Source organism: Lineus longissimus, chromosome 2 (assembly GCF_910592395.1).
Source record: "Lineus longissimus chromosome 2, tnLinLong1.2, whole genome shotgun sequence".
Taxonomy (NCBI): Eukaryota; Metazoa; Nemertea; class Pilidiophora; order Heteronemertea; family Lineidae; genus Lineus; species Lineus longissimus.
In genome coordinates this window covers 24976868-25001342 of record NC_088309.1, presented here as the reverse complement: position 1 = coordinate 25001342, position 24475 = coordinate 24976868, and the positions used below count along the sequence as shown (strand labels likewise).

General features: G+C 41.5%; 3 protein-coding genes across 3 annotated transcripts; 2 read left to right on the top strand and 1 right to left on the bottom strand.

Annotated features, from left to right (window-relative positions):
* Nucleotides 1–306: 306 nt before the first annotated feature.
* LOC135483213 (putative ammonium transporter 2) lies at nt 307–5691 on the top strand. Its single transcript, XM_064763874.1, has 8 exons — nt 307–502; nt 797–1352; nt 2209–2280; nt 2452–2511; nt 3031–3107; nt 3812–3960; nt 4428–4595; nt 4845–5691. Exons 1-8 carry the CDS (start codon nt 307–309, stop codon nt 5343–5345), a joined length of 1779 nt encoding a protein of 592 aa, XP_064619944.1. The 3' UTR covers nt 5346–5691.
* A 743-nt stretch (nt 5692–6434) lies between these two features.
* Nucleotides 6435–9740, bottom strand: LOC135483209 (putative aldolase class 2 protein PA3430). The gene is made up of 6 exons (XM_064763870.1): nt 9667–9740; nt 9381–9574; nt 8718–8826; nt 8046–8217; nt 7336–7583; nt 6435–6768 (listed from the first exon to the last, which is right to left on the bottom strand). The coding sequence occupies exons 2-6, from the start codon at nt 9551–9553 to the stop codon at nt 6607–6609; spliced, it is 864 nt and encodes a 287-aa protein (XP_064619940.1). The 5' UTR covers nt 9554–9574; nt 9667–9740; the 3' UTR covers nt 6435–6606.
* Nucleotides 9741–11191: 1451 nt separating this feature from the next.
* Nucleotides 11192–24389, top strand: LOC135483194 (organic cation transporter protein-like). Its single transcript, XM_064763842.1, has 11 exons — nt 11192–11196; nt 11609–11737; nt 17679–17902; nt 18442–18672; nt 18911–19107; nt 19403–19536; nt 19815–20055; nt 20481–20615; nt 21219–21304; nt 21796–21986; nt 23308–24389. The coding sequence occupies exons 2-11, from the start codon at nt 11611–11613 to the stop codon at nt 23554–23556; spliced, it is 1815 nt and encodes a 604-aa protein (XP_064619912.1). The 5' UTR covers nt 11192–11196; nt 11609–11610; the 3' UTR covers nt 23557–24389.
* Nucleotides 24390–24475: the final 86 nt, after the last annotated feature.

Genomic DNA, 24475 nt, shown 5'->3' with positions numbered 1-24475 from the left:
CTTTGCACGTTAAAAACATGCTAATGGAGCCTTGTCGACTATTGAAAAGGGGATCAAGTGACTAAATTGCGGGCAGTATTTCTCATTATTTTTGACCCTAGTGTGATAGGTGGATATGTCTATTGTTGACCGCATATATCTTCTCTCAACTGTTGAAAAATACCTCATCTTCGATTAGGTTCGTGCCAGTCGTCTTCTTTGGAAATTTGATGAGCCGTGGGCCCTCGGCGTATGGTCGGGAATTTCACGATTTTAATTGGATTTCGCAAATTCGAAGAGATCACACCAACTTGAAGGAAAGTTAAGATGGAGTCTACTGTTTCGGATATCTTGAATGCAGCCACTAATTTTACTGACGAATTCAGGAATGCTTCCTTGTCGGAACTGTCGAATTTAACTCAGAACAACGTATCAAGCACAGCAGTTTCAGATCGACTCATAACATGGGACGATGCAACCTGGATCCTTACAAGTTCCTTTGTGATTTTTACTATGCAATCAGGTTGGTAATCCTTCTTTAACTCTTATAAATAAAGGTTTTGAGCTCTTGAAAGATCTTCAATGGTTTTCTGCCCACAAAAATATGCACCCGTAGAGGTTTTTCAGCAAATGAAAAGGCGTTAGAGGTTTTTCCTCGTATCAAAAGCTGTATTTTGAATGAGATGCGAGATGAAGAGGACATTTTATCAATTCATAGCATTGGCGTTTTATAGGGCTCGCTTTACAAAAAGGGATACCTCGTATCGAAGCTAGCTAAGGGCAACTTGACTTAAGTTCGCCTTCTGTCATCTTCCAGGTTTCGGGTTACTAGAAGCAGGTGTCGTCTCAGGAAAAAATGAAGTCAACATTATGGTCAAGAATGCTGTTGATGTGATATTCGGCGGGTTAACTTTCTGGATGTTTGGATACGCCCTAAGTTTCGGGGAAGGCCCGTTGACCAACGCATTTTGTGGGGTGGGCCACTTCTTCGTCGACATCGAAGACGATCACGAAGACATGGGATACACTTATGCTAACTATATATTCCAGTTATCATTTGCTACAACTGCTACCACCATTGTTTCCGGTGCAATGGCAGAAAGAACAAAACTTTCTGCCTATATAGTATTTTCATTCTTCAATACTTTGGTGTATTGCATGCCAGCTCATTGGGTGTGGGGCAAGTATGGATTTTTAAAAGAACTTGGCGTCCTTGATATTGCTGGTGCGGGACCTGTCCACCTCGTTGGAGGTGTCTCAGCCTTGGTGGCAGCTATAATACTGAAACCGCGACATGGACGCTATGACAACGGTGGCGAGGCCCCTCCGCTTGGCAACCCTACGAACTGCCTTGTCGGCATGTTCATGCTATGGTAAGTTATAGTTCTTCTCCCTTGTGTTATGCTTATGAACTTAATCAGAACAAAATACATGTAATGGGAAACAGTTTCAAACGCTAAACGCATAAGTTATGAATATCTTGCAGCTGTGAAGAAGCGTTATCACTTTCAGTAAATTCCATTTGCAGTGGTAGAATTATGACTTAATTAACGCTAATGTTACTGCTAAAGCCAGTTGAGCAAACGGGCCCGATCATCAACGTAGAATAATGAAAACAATATTATTCATCATAGTTCATGACAAGCAATAGAATAAAGCTACTTTATGTACCTTTTATTGAACATTCCTCTCATTGTTCCTCGCCCAAGGTCACAGAAACGGAAATAAGGGTAATTCGCCTTCATTTACCTTTATCCTGATCGGCTTATTTATAGTTGATAATTATCTGGGCCTTCTCAGTTCTAGGCAAATTTATTTCACCGAAGTGAACAAAGTGATTGGATGGGACGGCTGCGAATGTCACTTACAATCTTTTAATTGTTACGCAAGAGCCGCTATATAGGCCTACCTTATAGAAGTATTCCGTGACTGAAGCTAAAGTGACTTCCCATCCAAAAAACACAGCACAATGAGTATGTTTTTTGGAAGTGATATTGACCAGTGTGGTCTAAATTAAGGAGGATAGTTTACACAGTCTGTGCGATATGTATGTTACCATGGTAACTCCATATGATTAGGCCAATGGTTTACTTATTCAAAATCATTACATGATATAACAAGGCCGAGAAAGAAACACCATTGTTTGATGCTACTGTGACCATTAATGAGCGGTACTTTTATGTCCAGCAACAGAGACAAATAAGCTTAACACATTTATGCTATTTCTAGGTGGGGTTGGCTCGGTTTCAATTGTGGAAGCACGTTTGGTATATCGGGCGGAAAGTGGAAACTCGCTGCCAAGTAAGTATATATATATATATTTAATGTATTATATATACCTAAAAAAAGTAATTTTCCATTTTCTAACCTCTGGTGCGAATACCGGATAGCCCAGGTAAAGTTTTTCCTATACAGTTTTATCGAAAGAGTATACCGCGCGCGTATGCGTAATTATCCTTCTTTATCTTCTAGATCTGCTGTAACGACTGTAAACGCGTCCATGGCCGGTGGATCCATGGGTCTTCTATATAGGTAACATAGGATTCTTTTAATTGCATTCTCAAGCCAGATCTGCCCATTTTTATCGATCTGCGCTCAGTGAAATATCAGTCAATTGGAGATATGACGACATTATACGTCTGGTTAGCTTCATTGAAAGCATCTAGCTCTGGTGTGGACTGGGAATATGAGGTCTGGAGTAGTCAATACTATTAACAAGTGTTTGCTGATTAGTACCGGGACAGAGCATGGTTAAATATACATAGACGGAGAGCGACGAAAATAGCTATTTATTATCTAGTAAGTCACACCCTTTCGTAATAGTAGACTAACTTGACACTATTTCCTCATCAAGTTTGCTATGTTAGAACCATAATTACTTGTTTTAAAACAAAGATAATGATAACAATCCTGAAGGAGAACGATGTCCTCCCGTCCAGCGTTATGCTTTTCTCAAAATTCATGTTAGACGGTCTCGGCTTCCGTATTTATCTGCTGCATTTATCACGTTACGTTTCGAGACATATTACCATTATTTCATCTCTTCTTCAGCTATATTGCGAATAAAAGGAAGTTTATGATACCAGATTTGGTAAACTCCGTCCTTGGCGCTCTTGTCGCAGTCACAGGTATGTAGAATTCTTCATTATCGCAGACTTAACGGAAACTTGAATCAAATATACATGTACATACATTATGTAAGTGGTTAACATGATGCCGAACATTTTTATACCGATTGGACGTACTCCCACTACGGTCACTACGGTAACATTTCCAGAGGAAGACAATCAACTTTTGCGTTTGTACCAATTGCGTAGCGATTGTGGCGTTATCTTGCACGGAATCTGGTGGTGCCGTTTGACAATATGCCGTGTGTCGATTTCAGCCTCGTGTGCAGTGATCAGATCATGGGAAGCCATACTCCTTGGCATCATTGCATCGCTTATTGTATGCACAGGCCAGCGCCTTTTAGACAAGCTCCACGTGGACGATCCAGTGGGGGCGATAGCGGTGCATGGTATAGGAGGCACACTGGTAGGTAGAGAAGCATTCGGAAACATCGGCGCCAGACTAACCAAATCCTTTTATAAGCTTGAAAGCATTTTGAGACAGTTTCAAAACGGGTGTGTGTCATGAAACAACAGAACGCATGCCGTAGTGCATAGACGTCAGTGGTTATATATGATCACTTTTATAGAAACGTATAGTGTATTTAGTGTATCCACAAGAAATAGGAGTTTTGAACTCTCTCTGGTTGCTCTCAGCTTCTAAAAGGAAGAACATGAATTCACATTTGGCACTTTGCTTACGGCAGTTTGATGTGTGTTTTTAGCTCCGTGCGCCCTCATTCGGTCATGGGAAGCGCTGGTCATTGGCGCGATAGGCGGTCTGGGGTCGGTGGCGGGCGCTGCTGTGATGGATGGCTTGAAAATAGATGACCCTGTTGGGGCTGTTGCTGTTCATGCAGTTGGAGGAATGGTGGTAGGTTCGATTTGAGGTGGAGGATTGTATTGTGTTGCTTGAATCTGAACATGCCTATAGTCTCCCTAGTGACGAATTACCGACGAGGCAGTGGCTTTGTTTTGCTAAATTAAACTTCCTACTCAATACGCATAACCAACTAGTTTCACTCGTAGATTTGTCTTTAATTTTCTAATCGGGTGCTAGATTTCATGTACATGTAACACATTGAAACTTAATGTGTGTCATCTCGAATGGTATTTCTGCGGCCTCAAAGGTTAATCTGCCTCCTATTTGTTAAATGACAAGGTACCCCTCAAGAGAAGAAGTACATGTACTAAGTGGGTCCTGACGCAAGTTGGAACATGCCGGTTCCTGCAGCTGATGCGCGATCAGGCGTTTTATGCTGTCCAAAAGACGACTCGTATTCATGCTTTGGCCTCAAGATAATGTTGACGTGCGTCCTTAATAAGTATTTGCTGTTCCAGGGCCTTCTAGCAGTTGGATTCTTCGTTGACATCGATCCCCTGGAGGACAGGACGGGTGGTCAGAAGGGCCTGTTCCACGGGGGAGGTTGGAGACTGCTTGGGGTTCAGACACTTGCTGTGGTCAGCATTGCAGCCTGGTCAGCAGTCATCTCATTTACACTACTGTTTGTAAGTAGATGCAGTAGATGCTTTTTCAGTTTATCTTGATAAATTCCGGGGACCCGCCCGGCGGCCTATAGAGAAGTGAAAGAACTTCATTAAAATTGTTGTTTTTTACTTTCAATATTTCACTAAAGAATTTGATTTCTCAAGAAGTGAACTATTTTCTGCAAAAAGTTTATCTTCAAGCGATCTTAATACACCATAACTATAATCCGGACTGCATGGCCTACTTGCTGATTCTTCGTTAACTTTCAGATCATTGACAAAACAATCGGGCTTCGAATGTCGGTGGAAGAGGAGATACTCGGGACTGATTTCGTTGAGCACGGTATTGGTCAAGAGACTGACCTACTTTTCGTCGAAAACCCAAGCAACTCACCCATACATGCTGAGAACGGTGACCACGATGATCGGACGGTATCCGTGAGACGAAAGAGCACTGGTGGTTTTGGCTTTCAACGTACTTATCGTATCAGAGAAAGGCGTGGCACCAAGTCAGGGTTCGCTTGCCGCAACAGCGTCGATATGACGAGAACGAGACCACAGATGTTGGACCATGATTTAACATGCGCGCCGAAAACGAACGGTACAGGGATTCATATGAACGGAGGTAGTCAGATTGGGACAACGTCTCCGAAATCTAACCGAATATACAAAACATATGAGCAAAAATACGATGCCGAGTACACAAATGCTGCCTTTGAACTCAGGGAAGGTGACACAGAAGAACCAACCAACGTGGAAGTTAAGTTCTGAAATTATCGGTAGCAACATCAGTCGTGACGCAACTACCACGAACTACTGATGTAAGGTTATGAAGGTCGAGTTGAAAGAGTTGCGGCTGACCTGCATTATTATGTTTTTTACACCTTCATATTATGAACGGTCAGACGTTGGATTTCTGTCAGGTTTGCCTTGGTGCTTGGCTATTAAAATAAGGTAATTTAAGTAAGCTTTTAAAGATGCCGAAGAACCAGAATGATTCAAACCAAAGTATCATAACTGGTAAGCCTAAATGAGCGAGAAGTTTTGACTCTGACCATGCTTTCTGACTGACCTCACTTTTGAAGATGGTGTCTGTCTGTTTTCAGTAATTACGTTAGTTTGATGAAAATGATAACAACCCTGTCAGTCAGTTGCTGATCGATAGAGTATGCTGGAAACCGCCATTTCCTCGCGCTGTTTTATCGCGAAATTTTCTGAAAAAAATGTTTTGGTATCATATCACAACATTTCTTTCGGTTTTTCCAATAGAAATAATTGTTCACGATTTCTCTTTTCGCTGATCTACAATGTAGGTTATTCGGTTTGTAATGATACGAAAATGGCCTCTTTACAGGGACAACGATATCATACATGTCGATGTAAGTTCCATTAAGGTTCGCTAAAAACTCTACCGTTGGGTACATACACCGTGTTGATTTTAATATACTCTAACTTCACCGATCAAAGACCAGTTATTAATCGAAATATCATGCACATGTTCGTTCGATATCGTTTAACATGTTCAGTTTTAATGGACACAAAGTTTCGGCTTGGCTTTTTTCGATTTCGTAGCATTTGATCAACCAGTCTATTTTATTGGTGGAACTACACAGTACACGCATTTACACGTGCAGTGTATTTTTGTAGTTTGACGTTCAAACGACATGCTAAGTAAGACTTTATCAATGTGATTATATTTTCAAAGCAATGCCCACTTTGATAAGGTCTATGTGATATCGAACTTATCTTCAGGTTGTTATCTTGCGTAACCGTCTTTACATGTACATCTAGTACATGTACATTCACTTAACAGTATGCAGCTCTAGCGTCAAACCTGTAATTAATAAGATTTTCAAGACCTTTTGATATCATGATCTTATTATCAAATGACTCCATTTACAAGTAAAGGGATCCAATCAAGATCACAAATTATTTATTTGGACTACATGTAGTTGAGCGTAGTAAATACAATATGTTTGGATGTTGTCCCATTCATTAGTTTGCTTTTTCCTTTAGTACAGCCATCAAAAATTCAATCCAAGACATCTGGTGTGACACTGGTTACCACGTTCATCACACCAGTGAAATGTGCATCTATGTAGCGTTCCATTCCATGCCGAGACAGTTCATACGTCTTCCGGCAGATGTCTTCGGGGATCATTCGTAGCTCACGATTAGTTGAGAGAGCCATCACCTGTAAGGTGAAATGCTACTTGATAAGTGTATGAGCTAAAATGTGCAACGGAACTGTGCCACCGGTTCAATCCTTTGTTCAACAGGGGTGAACAATTCTTAGGTTCTACCCGCCAGACTAAAGACAACTTAATGAGGACGAGTAAAATATCACTAAAACACTGTTGTTACATGTAGAAAGAGGATTAAAACTCGTTGTCCTATACACGCTCATTGACATAGCAAATACTTTTGTGATACATACTGTTGTGATGGCTTGGCTATGGAGACACGAGGTATACATGCTACCCAAAATTGGTGGCTTGTATTGTAACTAACTTTTTTCCCCCTTGTCCGTCATTAAAGGCATTCAAGTGTGTTGGTCAACCATGACTATCTCCTTTGTCCCTCCACCATAAGGCCTAGTTTCCCCTTATGACATCACCATTTCGGACACTCACCGCCCCAATTCTAGAAAGGTTTATATGGCTTCTTTACCTTGGATGGCCAGGAGTCCCTTCGTAGAGGGATTCCTTTATTGTCGATTTCTCAAGACTACCAGACTAGCAGCATCTTGCCTTTAACTCACCTGGAACATAGCTGCCCTCTCCAAGTAGTACATCTTGTCGAAAGCAGCTGCCACCCTCCCTCCAGTAGTAATTGCACCATGGTTGCACATCATCAGTATGTCATTGTCCTTCCCGAGACACTCTCCAAGCCGCTGTCCCTCCGTCACGCACTCGGCCCAGCCGTCGTAATTTTCATCATAAGCAACACCCTTGTAGAAGCGTAGCATGTTCTGATGTATCATTAACAGCCGCGATTCCTTGATATTGCCTGCAAAGACGTTAGACAACAGCTGATGGATATACATACTCTGGACTCACTGTTCTAACACCATTTTGGAATATGCAAGCCAAGCCCCCATAGATATAATGCCTTTTGTCGTTCGATGCCATTCAACATTGTTCGATCGCGATGGCCAATAGGGGGATGACAACAAGTCTAACATTTTTTTATGGTTATGACATCATGACCTGACCTTGGCGTTTTTTGTGTCGATTATTTCACAGCAAAGGCAGATAGGCCCTGAGCCAATTAGGTATAAAGGGGCCTTGACCTGTTCAATGCGCAATGTCCGGGAGATAATGAACCAGTGTTAGATCGGTGAGTCTAGAGTTTTTATAGGAAAACTAACACTGCTCCCATCTCAAGCAAAACTCACCGGCTTGTCATCGATTTGGGTCTTCATGAAAGTTCAATTCATTATCATGATGTTTTATGAGTATGGGTACATACCTAGCGTAGTGGCATATGGAAGGTGGGCATGCATGACACACTTTAATTCCTTCCTTACTTTCCTGATACCACTGTGAATAGTGGCCGCTGCCACGTCAACCTTCTGGCCACCTATGAAGTCCTCAACGACAGACATGTCTTCATCGAGGCCAACTAAAGACGACGCCGTGACCTGGAATGGGACATCATTCAACGACATTTTGGCCAATTTATGTGAAAAATGTCACTTCTGAACATACATGTAACTGACCACTCTGGAACCAATTTCCAATAATTTTGGTTTTTCTCATTAAACACCATATGAGAGCTAGCCTGACGAAGCTGAAAAACTGAAAGTTTCAGGCGACAAGAACTTGGCCGAAACACGCTGAAAATTCACAATTTCTCCATGTAAGCAACCCATTAGTGATGGGCACTCACTGCGTTTTAGCTAAGTTCTTGTTGCCAGCAAGGGTTCACTTTTGCAGCACGTAAAAATGTATGAACTGAATTTTGATTCACATGACATGTATATTCCTGTGCGCTTTGCTTGGTTTGTCTTATACATTGTAAAGACAAGAAGTGCATCAAACGCCTTATATATTTTTGCTGTCAGTCAATAAAGTAGTGATATATTGTCAAGTCTAAAAAAACAGCCAACATGCAAATAACATGAGTGTGCTAATTTATCACCTTACTCCAATGCGTTTCGTGAGCGCAAACCAGCATGACTTCACCATCTCTGTCGGTAGCTGGTGCCATCATTGTGAGATGATTGCATACACCTTCACTGAATCCCAAACTGAAATACATGCAAACAAAGTTCATGGGTTAATGATTTGGTTATCCCATGTTCAGAGAAGAATGGAATCAAAGTTACTATACACCTTTCCAGAAATGGGGCGCTGAGTGTCCGAAATAGTGATGTCATAAGGGAAAACTAGGCCTTATTGTGGAGGGACAAAGGAGATAGTCATGGTTGACCAACACACTTGAATGCCTTTAATGACGGACAAGGGGGAAAAAGTTAGTTCCAATGCAAGCCACCAATTTCGGGAAGCATGTATAGTTGCCATTACAAAGTCATCAAATGCATGCAAACAAAAGTCATGGGTTTATGACTTGATCATCCCATGTACCAGTGAAGAATGGAATCAAAAGTTACTAAAGCTGCCAATACAAATTGATCCTTTTCACGAGGTTATGCTCAGGGATATCAACGTATGACAGGGATCACAGTGATTGTATTTCTAGTCTGTAGTCAGAAATCCATTGTTATTGTACCGGACTTGCATTCCATACAAAAAAGACGTGCCCAGTCACGTTGGTTTGACAGCAACGAATAAGACCACTTACCTGTCCATCTGCCTGTGTGCCACCGCCAGCTCAACCCTGGCTTGCCGATTGGCAGCCGCCCTTGCGGCCGCGTGAAGCTGTCTTTTACCTATATTTGTGATTCCCCACCTCGTGCCATGGTTTGATACTGTCCTGTTCAGAAGTCCCACGATTTTGCTCAGTTTGATCATCATCCTGCCTGTTCCGATCGTCAGCTGGAAGAACATTTGAACAAAAAGAATGATACATGTAGTGAATCGTTTACGACGGAATACGATATATTTCCTTCCATTATAATTTTACGAACAATTGAACAAAATATTTCGTTGGAAGAATTGTATTGTGTGCGGCGGTTTTGCACACGGAGAGATAGAAATCTATTGATCGTGTACGGCGGGCTTTAGCAGTGAATAGTATATAAGGCAGATTCAATTAGTAGGCCAACTTACATTATATGACATTAGAACGTACAATGGTTAGACCCGCACTGGTTCCAAAGGCCACCGCTAACCGAGTAGCTTAAATATACACCTTTCCAGAAATGGGGCGCTGATGTCCGAAATAGTGATGTCATAAAGGGAAACTAGGCCTTATGGTGGAGGGACAAAGGAGATAGTCATGCTTGACCAACACACTTGAATGACTTTAATGACGGACAAGGGGGAAAAAGTTAGTTCCAATGCAAGCCTCCAATTTCATGAAGCATATATTTCTTCTTACGATTGTGGAAATAATAAGTTCTAAAGTAAAGCAATTAAATTGACTTGAGTTAGCTGTGTAATCCCGGGTAAATTGTCGTCTGCTATGACTGCAAGTGCACGTACATTATGACCTGTGTGAACCAATTTGTATGAATATAATAATATGGCCAAGCCAAAGCTGAAAAAGACTCTACACCCAAAAATGGACCCGTGGAGAAGTAGCCTACTTGTTTGAAGATAGAGAAAAGACGACCAGATAATATAGGGGTGGGGTGGGGGGGGACCTTTCTGGCGGAGCAAGGAGATCAGCACCGCGAGAAAACTCAAGATCTACCAGAGTAACGTACTCAGTGTTCTCCTGTATAGTGCCGAATGCTAGAAGGTGACGAGCAATCTCACACACAAGCTTGAAACTTTTCGAAACAAATGCCTACGTAACATCTTGAATATCTACTGGCCTAACACTATCAGCAATCAACCAATGACCACTGTGGTAAGAAGGAGGCGCAGGATGTTGATTGGACATGTCTGCCGTATGCCACCAAACAGCCATACAAGGATCTTCCTACGTTGGACAGCTGATGGCAAGCGGAAAAGAGTACGTGGCGACGCTCCGTCGAAGGCAATGTTTGTCCGACATTGCCTGTAATTCAGTTATGGGGAAATAGAGGGCAGCAGCTGCAGTGACCTCATCATTGCGGAATGCTATTGTATGCAGAACGAAACTCATTAAAGTTTAGTTTTTGTTATGTTCTACCAGGATTTGCAGGACGCAAGTGCAAACAATTCTGAAGGAAAAATGTTGTAACGTGATTTTATCAGTCCAGCGATGAAATGAATCAAGTTGATAGACTGGTTTCCCTGTTACGTTTGTCATTTTGTTCAGTCTATCACGTTTTGCCCAAGAAAATGGGTATGTTTTCATATCAGCTGACACATTTAGCCGAATGATCCAAAACTAATCGGCGACTGCATCACCCTGTGGCAGAGGTCGACGTTGTGTTTAAAAGTAATATGTTGCTGTTCTTCAAAGTATAATTGCTGCGAATTCCTGGATGCAGGTTTCTGAGCTGAACCAAAATAATTTATATCCGCACCTGTTCGGGTCATTCTCTGTGATCTGGTGTTAAATGATGGTAGGCACACGCTTGCAATTTCAGTCGGAGTTTTTGTCTGGATTATCGACAACTAATTAAGACCGCCTTCTTTGCCCCAACCGAAAGTGAAAATCAAAGTGAAAGTCAAAGTAAAACGATGAATATGAAAAAATAGTGTATGAAAAAACAACAAAAATGTGAATCTCATTGTTTACCTGGTGAGCAATTATCCCACTCCCATTCTACCTTTGTCATAGGGTAACCTCAAAACAGTTAGTAGCTCCTGAGCATTCGGCAGTCATAATATTGCTTTCCGGATTCTTTAAAGTATTTGAACGATATTGCTTTTCTTCTGAGCATTCGGACTAGATTGCCTTTCTTCAAGCATTCGGAATTAAGAGTGGTTTGGAATATAGTTAATCGCTTTCATCGATTACTTGTTTTCTATTAGCAATGGACGTTGACGAAGCTGTCGCCCTTTGTGGCGACCGGAGTAAATGGCATATGCTGATATTCCTTTTGGGAGGAATGACAACTGCGTTTCCCTCGTGCTGGCAGATGTTGGCGATTGTTTTCGTTGGTAAGTAGAAGAACATATCGGAAAAATTCTTATAAATTTGGACTTCTTATATTATTATCTGATGTGAAGTGGTAACGGCCATGGGGTAACGCATGTACTTTGCCCTTCCCATTGCACCGGCTATCCCGAGTGCGTTTTATGCCATCTACGCATCTACACATTATACAATCCAATGAAAGCTTACGATAAACCATCGCACCTTCGTACCTACCAAACTGTACCTGCACATACAGGGAGCTTTACTCAACAATCAGGAGGGGACAGATCAGTAGGGGACAGTACATCCAACACGACATAATCATTTTAGATATGACATAAACCAAGGTGAAGCTCCTTTTCTTCTCTCCGATTCCACACGAATAAAGCCACGCAGTCAGGCAGGGAAATTGATGGTAACATCATACCGAGCGTTAAGTTCACCTGCTCACTTTCGCGGCCTTGTGGCGTGCGCGGCATTCCTGACATGTATACTCGGGACCCATATAATACCTTGAGGTACCGGGTGAGCTACACGTTGGCCACGTGATAGTGATCGAGTATCACTTTAATAGCCTACTCGAAAAGTGATACTTTGATGTATATATCCAAGTAATTACGAAATTCTTGCTACGGGTTTTGAGCACAATCCATTACAAACAACGGGTCTCTGTTTATGAAGAACTGATAATGGGCCAACGGAAAAAACCTGCTGAGAGGATTGGGGAAAGACTCCGGTAAAGGAGGAATATTTTTGTTCTGGCCGGGTGTATTTGGCAAGCCGCTCGCCGAACAGGCATCTTTTTTTGTCCTGTTTGGAGAGCCGCTTGCCAAACAGCACTAAAAAGCCACCCTGTTCGGCCAGCCGGGCTTGCCAAACAGGTAAAAAATCTACCCTGTTTGGCGAGCTGCATGGAGACTTTACTTTAATATTAATGAGTTCGGCTCTCCATTCAGGACAAGAAAAAGTCGCTGTTTGGTAAGCCGGGCTTGCCAAGTAGTCTCTTCCTTTTGTTTTATCTTTTCACAAGAGCGTGCCGATGAACTTTATGTAGTGAAGTTGACCAGTCGATGGGACGGGGAGGGGTCAATCCATGTATGATCATGACTAGTTCCAAATGTGAGTTGTTTGTTTCTGGTCGGCTCGATCGGTCTTTTCTCCCGGCCGCTGGGGGTTCATGTGCAAGCTCAGCTTGTCATGTTTGCCAGTGGGAAAAACCTTAAGAGTCAGTCTGGTTACTCTAAGTTAAAACCACAAGCACACAAATCATGCTAAGATTCGGGACAACAGTAACTGAAAGATAACTAATTCGTGGCCTAACTAATAATATGACCCAGACTAGTGATGACTGCTACTTCGCATAAAAATCTGTTTTGCGATGTGACAATTGTGATGACCTTCAACATGGATGTGTATATTTGACTGGATGTCGATGAGGCGTTAGCCTTGCTAGGCGACCGTAGTCGTTGGCATGGAATTGCGATACCAGCCTTTGGGTTAATTTGTGTCTTTCCTTCTTGTTTGCACGTTTTGGCTATACTTTTTGTTAAGTAAGATTTGGACTGATAATTTAAATTCTAGTATATATCATGCTAAGTAATCGTGCTAGTTACTTAGCCACCACTGTTGCTGATGTTAGTTTTTGCTGTTCATAGATAACAGACACCACAACTTGTGAAGGGAAAAGCATCAAGGCACCACACGGCTCTAATTGAACTTTGTGTTCTTAGTCCTATGTAAGTCAATCCTATGATAAATGAACGAACAGGCAACCTTGAACAAGCAAAAACTTGGGTAGTTGTAAAACAAGAAACACAGAAACGAAACAGAAACACAGAAACGCAGAAACGAAACGCAGAAACGAAAATCAAACGGGTTTTCAAAAAGGTTGGAATCAAGCGGCACGCCGATACTTTCCTTGCCCAATCCGTTGTTATTGTCGTTTAAAAGTAAAATCTGAGGTTGGTGGGTTGCGGCCAGCCGGAATGCAATAGAGTTGTTGAGGGGATACATGGAGCAACTTTGGGGGGGGGGGGGGGGGGGGGGGGGGAGGGGGCGGCACGATATGTGAAGTCTTTTGAGGTGGTGGTGTAGTACTTTGGTAGGTTCGATTCGATTCCTACAGCATGTTATTTTAAATGAAGGTGCAGTGCAACATCTTGCCTTGTAGTGTTCAATTTACATGAAGTACCAGGATCATCCTACAAATCCCGTCTGATGCAGCACTAAATGCAAGGTACGGTACCAGTACATGGGTGAATCATTTCGACGTTATGTGAGACGTGAGAGACCAATTTTGGCGACTAGAATAGAGTAAAGTGGGGGGGGGGGGGGCACTAGACTTGGACTTGGAGTAACTCAATCTTGCCTGCCCAGCTGCTGCCTTTAAATAGTCCCTTTAAATATATGTTTATGTTAATGAGGTTGCAGTAGGGAAGTTCAGCCTAGTGTCGTGCACAGGCCATGGAATGTACAAAAGAACAGGACTCGCTATTCGAAGGACTATTTTCTATTTACGCCGTGTAGTACATACATGTAGTGTATTGGCACGATCAAGGCCGGATGCTGCCAATCTGCGCACACGTTGATGAGGCTAAAAGGGGTATTGGGAAATGAGCATTCCTCCTTCCATTCCGACTGAATACCGATTTTAGTTACACCCGCGTTCGCGGCCACAACCATGGCAACAAGATGGAGTTTGCAGACCAGAATTCGCCACAAGACTGGTTTCTGCGTTTCGTTTCTGTGTTTCTGTGTTTCTGTTTCGTTTCTGTGTTTCTTGTTTTACAACTACCCCAAAAACTTGATGATTACGGATAGGTTTTTACAATCGGCCTAGATGTGTTAAGTATCCGACAGAAAAACATTGCACAGAGTGCACATGCATTCGCATTGTCGTATCAGGTTCCTGTAGGTAGCTATTGGCAGTTCAGAAATTATCGTGAACGGTGACCCATGTTTTGGGGTTCTTGTAGCATCCACTGAAGTAGGCAATACCAGTAGGCCTACATTATTTTGTTAATCGACTTCACGCTTAATAGTTGCCTGGCAGACCTACAAGGGTGGCATTCCTCGTTCTCCTTGTCCACACATGATAAGTAGCTTGTCACAGAGAGTTGTATCATTTATTTTAGTCACTCTAACATGTAACCTTCGAGTAACCAGCAACTAAGATGTAACTCTATTAAAGAACAATGACACTCATGCTAATATACATGTAGTCCAATGTGTAACACAGCCTGATACGTTTGTTGTTGCTGAAGTGGATGATCGACAAGGTGCTGAAAGATGTTGTTTTGCCTACAGTTCAGCCCAGATTTCTTGAAATGACTATAGTGCCCCGGTAACTATGCCTGTTGGAACTATTACTACCGTAAAGAGTTTGATTCAAATTTACATTTTGTGTATGATTTTTATTCAAAATGGCAATGGAAGTGGACGAAGCAGTTGCCCTGTGCGGTGACTGTAGTCGATGGCATTTTCTGATGTTTGTGATGATAGGAATGACTTCGGTGTTGCCATCTTGTTGGCAGATGTTGGCTATTGTTTTTATTGGTGAGTACCCGTAATGATAAAATGAGAACAGTCACAACAGGCTCGTCTGTTGTAGCGGTCCTACCATCCCGGCCATTGGACGCCAATGCAATTACTCTATTCGTAACTCTTGTGTTCATCTGGTGGATAAAAAAGACGTTCCTATTTTTTTGAGGTGTGGAGGGTTGTGGGCGGATATATTACAAATCGTCAACCACCGTGATGCAATTTACACGATTTATTTATATATGTCGATCCTAGATATGCACAAATTTCATATCTTTTCTGTAATAATAATAATAAATAATAAAACGATATTTGTATGGCGCCGCTCATGTATATATCGCGGCGCCTCATCATGTACGTTCATCACACATAACAATTATATCTAAATAATCCGACATAACATGTATCATATATTACGTGGCGTAAAGCTTCCCCTGAATATCATTGATACAATTAGTGGACACAAGAACGGATGACTGAACCACGAAATTTTCGCATACGTTTATTTTCGCGATTAAACTCGATTCGCCAAAATAAACATAGCAAATGAGAAAAGGACATATTTTGAATGGAAAAATAAAAAAAATGTAAGTACAAATCGCGAAATTGTTTTTACCAAATATTCACGAATCGCAAAAATGGATAGGCATGAAAATATTGACGGTAGCGTCGTGCAATATTGTATCACCACTTCTGCATTGTATCGCCATTTGTGGCGATATAACGCATACTCTTCTCATAGTCTATCGTGTATAATGGTTAAATTGATTGACAAAGTAAAGCTTAAAATGTAAACAGATATCTGTTTATCATTTGATTATTCATTATCTGAACCTCTTTAGTGATAAGGTCAGTGAAGAGCGAAATCTATGATAATCATAAGTTTGACGTTGCACTTCACTTTTGAGGGTGTCAATCGATGTATATAGTACGGTCATTGGGTACGCGAATTGGACTGATAGCAGTGTATACCTCGAGAGAAATCGACGGAAAGAATTGCGGGGCTCCATACTACATTATAAATGGATGTTTCAGATCCTGTAAATGTAGCCATTGAGAAATGTGGCGAAAGAAGCAAATGGCATATTCTGGTGTGGACCCTTATTGGAATATGTTCTGTTTTCCCCTCATCTTGGCAGGCTTTATCCATCATCTTTATCGGTGAGTAAGCTTAAGCAGCCTTACACTGTGCGTGGCGATTGCTACATGTACACAAATAATAAATTGTGACACTTTTTTTTCCTTTTAATTATGAGACTTATAGCACTAACTGATTTCAGTTGCTCAAAGCGATACATGTCTAATGTCTACTTTAGGCCTCATGCTCCAGAAGTGGAGGTGTATAATACAGGTCGGAGTTGCTGCTACAAAGCGCTAGCACTAACATTAGTGTCTGCCATCTTGGCCGCTGGATAAGAGGAACCTAGGAACCTACTCCTGGATAATGACAGGAGCAAATCAGGTTAAACGTCTTGCTCAAGAGGACACAAATTAACATCACAGTGGTGAACATGGTCCTTCCTAGAGCCGAACCTATCAAATGTGGGGAGAATCGTAAATGTGATTTGTGGACAACTTCGCATTACATGTAATAAGCAGAACCTACTCAAGGTAGACAAGATTAGGCAGCTGTATGTAGTCCAAACTAACGACGACATTGCGAAAATACTTAAAGAGATATTAATGATGAGGGACAGAAGAGACTACAGGATATTCGAGCTAAATGAAATGATAGATGTAAATTACCTGGCTGGCCTGTTCGTAATAAAAAAAAATTGTAATCTTTGTACCTTATTGTACTTTTCGCATCGCACTAACATGTATATACTCACGCTGCACGAAATTCCACCTGTTTTTACAATTATTGTACTCACTACGTACAGCTCGGGTCATGCGCACAAATGTACATTTATAGCGAATAGGCCTTTCGGATATCATGACCGTATTAATCAACTGAACAGCATATGGATAGATTAAAATGTAAGGAGGCGCGATAGTCAGACATACTTCCGAAATACCTCCTATTGTTTCCCTAAGATAGGACATTGAAACTACTGTTTGGCGCTGGCATGAGAGCACTTTAATAACGCATTATTCATTATCACCTTGTTGGTTCTACCTGTTCGCCAACTAACTGGTGATCCAGATTTTTCTCGGCAAACAAACAATGCATCCCTTAAACCTTTTTTAGGGAAACTAAAAACAAGTGCGTATAGAGTTTTGTCCGATGCTAAAGAATCCTTTAGAAGAGTGTTTCGTTTTACTTGAAAGACTTGAGGAAGAGCATATTTGTGTTGGCAAAAAAAGCTGAGCAACAGCTCGGAAACCATTTTTCAACAAAGTTTATTGCAGCATCAACTGATCACCTAAAAAATCGATATCCTTGGGCAAAGCCAATTAGGGTCAGTGTTCTTCGTATTCCAGGTGGAGTTCCTCGAGATTTTCATTGCCAAGTCCCAGATGATATCATCAACGACACGATTCCGTTCGTCAAGGACCAACGCACCGGCGAACCGAAGCGAGACCAGTGTAACCAGTTCGTCAATGAATCGTCCAATGGAAACATTTCGTACAGCACCAATGCGACCATCCCATGCACGGATGGGTACACGTATCACACCGACTTCACGAGCACTATTGTCATGGAGGTAAGATCATATGTAGTTAATTGAAAGGTGATTTAAAAAAATAAGATGTGTGTTTAGCTAGTAGTAATAGATCTCAGATTGCAAGGATGAAGACATAATTACAAAATTGATACCGTCTTTAAGTTTATAGGTACCACATCCTGGCTATTCTGGTTGTGATTTTGAACAAATAAGAGTAAATGAGGATATAATTAAAGGTTCAGGAAGTTGGGGTACCATTTCCACAACCGTCAGAATAGATTTTTGAGGAATACGTTGCTCCTATGACAGGAGAAAAACACTAAATGCCGAGTAATACTGTTACTTTAGAATATTTTGCTCATGTGAAAAAAAAAACTGAGACACAGATTCAGATTGAAACAAACACAAAAACACAAAGCTTTTTTTACTGAGGGCTCAGGTCAAAAGAGTCAACCGTGGACAACGTTCTCGAAAAATACGTATAGTTGCTTTGTTCAAAGGGGATCACATTACTAAGTATATTGTCAAATGTCTGTTCTAAAAGCATCAAGTTTACTGTATCATTACTAACATTTCAGTGGGAGCTGGTATGTACCAGGGATTACCTGAAGGACCTCTCACAGACCATATTTGTCCTGGGCGTCATGGCTGGTGCCATTATATTCACAACACTTGCCGACATGTTTGGAAGGAAACCAGTATTCCTTGGAGTCAACTGGTGTCTTCTTGTGGTTGGCACGGCCACCGCATTCGCCAAGGATTACTACCTATTCCTCTTCCTCAGGTTCATTGCTGGAGCATTGCAGCAGGTATTTATCACTATTCATGTCATACAATGATCATGTTTCGCTTAAAGTTGACAAGCTATCATTTCCATTCAATTCAACACAATATATATCAACGTAGTTAACACTCTTGTAGTAGTCTACCCTTTTGAAAAAAAAAATCAATTACCACATTTGAACAAACTTCATGTCGAAATAACTTTTTTATACGATATTTGTCATGAGACAATGTTAATAATTTTGGGTATCCTATCAATTCCAGGGAATTACTCTGTCTGGATTTGTACTCTGCGTTGAGATATTTGCCGCCAACCAGAGGACGTTCGCCGGAATAATAGTTCAAGTCTTCTGGGGTGGTTCCATGGTGATACAAGCTGGTATAGCGTACGCTCTACGTGACTGGAGGGACTTCCAGCTTGCTATTACTCTTCCCATGATAATTACTCTGGGTGGATGGTGGTACGTATCTACGCATCATATACGTCATCGTGAATGATGTCTTTTCTGCTTTTGTGAAGAACAACCCCCCCCCTCGCGATCAGGAGCTAGGTATACGTTTAGTCTGTGTAGTGTTCTCTAAGGTAGCTCGAATCGTTCCACTAGCAATTTGATTAATGCGACGAGTTACATTGCAGGACATGGTACAGTACATTATAACGTAGCATGGTCATTCAGATCAGCCTACGGTTTAAGCTCGAAAGTCTACAAATTCCTTTTATTTTTTCTTTCCTTGCTGATCTTTTATCCACACCAGGGTTTGTCCCGAGTCGATGAGTTGGCAAGCTGCTAATCAAAAAGAGAAGGAAGCAGAGAAGCAATTGAGAAAGATCGCTAGGTTTAATGGGGTAAAAGATTATCCTGAGCATCCGCTGACCGAAAACTCCATTGGTAGGTTTGCCTGATGGACTTGTCTGGGTAGCTTGTATCGACGAGATCAGAAAGACAGTGCTCGTCCTCCGCGCAATAAGGCAACAGAGTCATGTTCGGAGATTTCCACTTCTAAACGCAATGACGTGGGTATGTGATCAACAAGGTAAACATCTTTATCATTCAAAGGACTGAGAGAGACGGCTAGCAAGTATTCTCTGTACCATATTTAATACATTTTTCTTTGGAAAGATTTTCATTAGATTTTTTATATGTATCTCATTACCTACCTAATTCAGGTTTGAACATTGACCCGCGGTTGTTATCTCTTGGTAAAGTCGACGAAGAAACGGGAGATACTGCAGTTGTAGCTGATGAAAGCAAAACTGAAGAAAAGCCTAAAGAAAAACAGAGCTTCAAGGATCGATTGCTGAGGAGGAAACCAAAGGATGATAAGCCAAAGGCCGAGAAGGACACCTTGTTGACAGTCATCAGGTTTCCCCAACTCAGGATGAATCTCCTTGTCATGGGTGCACTTTGGTAAGTCAAAAACAAGCGGGTTTCTACTTTGCGTTGTGAAGAAAGTCCTCTTACATGTATGAAGGAAAATGCTGTGTTGAGAGATTGAGTAGTAACGAAGCTGAAATCGTTTTTCCCCGTGGGTTTGAACGCTGATCGAAAAGACGGTCGGTGCAAATCATTAAACAAAACAAGAGCACTGGCAGTAGTTACCAAATCCAGCGCGTCCACCCTAAACTTACTGATGTGTTCCGGTGTACGCACGGTAGGTGAGGTCGTGGTCGTGGGTTTTCGGGAGGACAACAGCCCCGTTTTCAATTTTGTTCTTGCTAATCAATGGTAATGCTTAGTCGTCAGTCGCATCTAGCTTTTTCGCATTTGGATGGCAACTTATGGAATCGAAGACAGGAATGCATTTATAATCATGTGATTTTTTTCACGGCCAGGTTCGTGAACAGCTTGGTATATTTCGGGATGTCCCTTAGCACAGGAGATCTCGCAGGGAGTCGATATGTCAACTTCGCAATTGGTGGCGTAGTGGAAGCATTCGCCTATACCACCTGCTACTTCGTCATAAAAAGGTAGGTTGACATTGTTCTGAAATAACAGCCTTATGCTTGTACATTAAAGATAGCAACACCGGAGAAGTGGCATAAACCTTGTGTCTCTTGGCTCTCTTACAATGAGGCGTATTTTGTGTTCTAGGTGACCTGGTTCCGGTCCATTTATCTTTTCTGCCGCCAGTCGATTGAGTCGATCAAGGAATTGTGCCGGATCGAGTCGAACACGAAATACGCACATTTGTTTAAATCAAGGCATTACACAGTGCGTTTGACACTACGGTTCTGAAGTGATCAAGTGCTAGGTTAACCATGAATACATTGGATCTTTACTGATGAAGCGTGTTGGCGGTGTGCAGGATATAATACACCAGTTGTAGTAGAAGTTTGAGTAAGGATACTACTGTCTCCTTAGGCATCACGAATCACTGAACAATAGCGTATATGACCGAGTGAAATTTAAGGGGGCGGGTGCTACATTTCATTTTACGCCGATAACTTATTTCCCTTCGCTTTTACGTCGTAATTCATGAACGTTCGTGAATGTTTTACAAAGATGTATGTTTTTCATGGCGTGACAAAAATGAAAACGTCATGCTGATATCAAAATCCCATAACTTTCAGATTCGGACGGAGAAAGCCGCTTTGTGCATATCACGTACTTGCTGGAATATGTCTCGCGATCTCCGTCTTTATCCCACCTAAGGCAGGTAAGCAATCTGTCGGTTTAAAAGTAGTTTGAAGGGTTCTAAAGCGTCATGTCGCTTCCCGATCCAATTGCTTGCAGGTCTACAAATATCGGTATGCGTCCGATACCAATATGTCAAAGCGTATGCGCTGTTAGAATTTCAGCATTCAATTTACTGTCACGTTTAATGAGTTAGAAGCTCCACTGCACCAATTTCCTAATTGAACATTGTTACATTATTCAGTGGTTATATTTTTTTCTTGCATAGCCTACTTCGGACTATAAAATACGGCAACATGGTTCATTTTAAATGTGGGGTTTATTGCCTGAAAAAAGGTTGAGGTTATCATCCGACTTACACTGTCTTTTGCCCCGGTCTATCTTGAAACACATTAGTATAACCAATAATTCATAAAGACCAGTCTTTATGAATTCGTGGTAAAACGCAGATGAGGTGTTCAACCAGGGTTAGTACATTGTATAAGGCAATGTCTTAAACTTTCTTTTCCTCAGGTGGGGTCGACCTAGCTCCAGTGAGTACAGCATTCAACATGCTCGGTAGATTCTGCATATCCAATTCTTTCGCTATCATCTTCCTTTACGCCGGTGAGCTCTTCCCCGTCAATATCAGGAGTACCTGCATCGGTGTCTGTTCTGTTTGTGCTCGCATCGGGGGTATGGTGGCTCCGTTTTCGTCTCTTCTGGTAGGTATGACGACTGACCGTGCATCTGGACCCATGTGATTGGATGTAGATAAACCTTTATGCCCCGAAAACACGTGCTTGAAAACTCTAGAGGGTTATCACCAAAACGTTCTCCCGTTAAGGTCTTGATACCTATTCCGGAGCTAAAGGATTGAAATTCTATCACTAATATCGACGTATTCTATAGCGAATTTCAATTCTGACATGTGAATGTAATGCTTGTCCATGCATTTATAGCGGAGTCCCAGTTGCAGCATCCTGGATGCAGCAGAAACGTTATAGGCCGTAGATCTTGCTATCCTCAAAGACGATGGAAGTACAATGAGTCAACAGTTGTGTGTGTAATTCCATGCATAGTATACAAATCCATACAGAGTATGATTATATAAAGTTACCAATTTATTTCGACGTCCGTTCGAGATGTACATGTAGTTGACAAGACAGAGTTCATACAAGATGGTTGATACAGACGTGTCAATGAGCTGGAGCAGCAGAATAGGTTCCTATAGCTGGGTGTCCAAACCAAGGATGTAGCCTATTCGCTTGCTATTCCGGAACTCCCAAACATGATCACAGAGCGACCTTATATCGTCTAGCAGACAGGGAATAATTGCATAAAACATGTAAAATGTAACTCAAAATGGTCCCTTAAACGACTTGTACCCATTAGCTCGTCACGGACTCCTATGTCTTTATTATTAAATTCCCAAATAATCACATTTGGAGCCAAAACGTGACCAAAGGAATGTTATACCCTAACGACGAGACTTATGTTTTAGACTACTACTGAGAAAGGCTTCTCAGGAATTTTATAAACGGTGATAAGTGCCCTTTTACACGACCACAATTTACGGCTATTAAACAACCGAATTTAATAACTTAATGAAGCCCTAAAATCCCTGTCTGGACAGTAAATCTGGCATTAAGAGTTATTACATTCACACGGTCAGCCTAGACTGTCCTATACGGAAGTTACGCCTACTTTACACAATACATAGTTTAACAATATACATTTGAACTTCATGGTAAAGTAGCCAACTGTAACACATTAAAGCACCCCGCAAATGAGCAATTTTTGTCGCTGTGAGCTGTGGCAATCATCTCTAAGATGAGTGATAAAACGATCGCTTGTCTGCTGGTTAGACAGCTATAGGTTGCAGCCTTCGCAGCAATCATCGATTCTTGTCGTTGGTACCTGCGATGACCATTGAAAACGAGGGATAAAATCTCTAGTCGTTTGCCGGGCACTTTGGACATTCGGAAACATGACTTGAAGTGTGTCCGCATTGACTATACCCTCTCTTTTAATTCGATCTTTCAGGTGAAGAAAGTGTACTGGCTCCCTGGGTGCATATTCGCTGCCCTGTCCGTCGTGGTGGGTGTCCTGACGCTCCTCTTACCAGAAACCCAAGGCAGGGCGCTACCACAGTCCGTGGAGGAGATGAAGACATGGAACAGGAGGAGAGGACGCGCGAAATCTTTCGATGTTCACGCGAGTATGCGGAACACTAGGCGGGAGAGACGCCGTAGTTCAGCAGTCAGGGGTAGTGACATGCCTCGGAAGGAATAGCCTGCGTCTGCCTAATCATGATGAAAAAAATTCTTCATGTTGAAAAAAGAATTCTTCGTGTTGAAAAAAAAAATCTTCATGTTGAAAGAAAAATTCTTCATGTTGAAAAAAAAAATTTCAGGTTGAAAAAAAATCATGTGATGTCCTTTCCCAGCCACCATACGGACACGATTGGACTCTCTCATGCATTTATTAAATACACTCACCATGGGATGCATTCGCTCTACATGTAACAGAGCTACTTTATAGCTAGACCTTGAAATAATTGTGACTTACTCGAAGCTTAAACATTTGGACTAGACATCATCATTATTTCTGCTGGAGGGAATGTTGGGGAAGACTGAATATGTACGATGCAATATCAAGTTAGTCAAGGTGGTACAATAGCCCCGGTGCAGTTACATGTATAGCCTCTGTGTGCAATATTTTGCACTAACAGGTATTTAGCACTGTATTGGCTATAACTGTACTGAGGCTGCAATTGTACCATTTTACTTAAAGTATACCGAAAACCGTGCGCAGCTCTGTATAGTTAAACGCGACATGATCAAATCACTATTCTCATCTTAGAACACTACCGCAAGGTTTCATACAGAAGAACAACTATGTACATTATTATTTTCTGTACAGTTTTTGTATTGCTTTATATATTCAAGTATACATAATAAGCATTTCAAAAAAATATTTTTTAAAACCAAACATGTATGGAACGAATATTTGATTAAATCGTCGATGGACTGTTATTTCGTCTTATCGTTAATACCAATAGTACCATATGTACATGAATGAGTAAAAAAGTGCATGAAGAGAACAAGAATGCTGTGACCATTAGGCAAGTTTCGAATAAGAAGATTCAGTTTTACGACAAAAGTTTGGAAAAACATTTTCGTTGGAGCTCTATCTTTCCCAATCTCACAGG

Excerpts from the sequence above, each read along its gene's own strand:
- LOC135483213 (XM_064763874.1), top strand. The coding sequence starts at position 307 with ATGGAGTCTACTGTTTCGGATATCTTGAATGCAGCCACTAATTTTACT. Across the intron at positions 2,512-3,030 it reads TCCATGGGTCTTCTATATAG|CTATATTGCGAATAAAAGGA; the intron begins GTAACATAGGAT and ends TCTCTTCTTCAG. Across the intron at positions 3,108-3,811 it reads CGCTCTTGTCGCAGTCACAG|CTCCGTGCGCCCTCATTCGG; the intron begins GTATGTAGAATT and ends GTGTGTTTTTAG.
- LOC135483209 (XM_064763870.1), bottom strand. The coding sequence starts at position 9,553 with ATGATGATCAAACTGAGCAAAATCGTGGGACTTCTGAACAGGACAGTA. Across the intron at positions 8,218-8,717 it reads ACGAAACGCATTGGAGTAAG|GTCACGGCGTCGTCTTTAGT; the intron begins GTGATAAATTAG and ends GTCCCATTCCAG. Across the intron at positions 6,769-7,335 it reads AGAGGGCAGCTATGTTCCAG|GTGATGGCTCTCTCAACTAA; the intron begins GTGAGTTAAAGG and ends TTCACCTTACAG.
- LOC135483194 (XM_064763842.1), top strand. The coding sequence starts at position 11,611 with ATGGACGTTGACGAAGCTGTCGCCCTTTGTGGCGACCGGAGTAAATGG. Across the intron at positions 19,108-19,402 it reads ATTACTCTGGGTGGATGGTG|GGTTTGTCCCGAGTCGATGA; the intron begins GTACGTATCTAC and ends TATCCACACCAG. Across the intron at positions 21,305-21,795 it reads CTTTATCCCACCTAAGGCAG|GTGGGGTCGACCTAGCTCCA; the intron begins GTAAGCAATCTG and ends TCTTTTCCTCAG.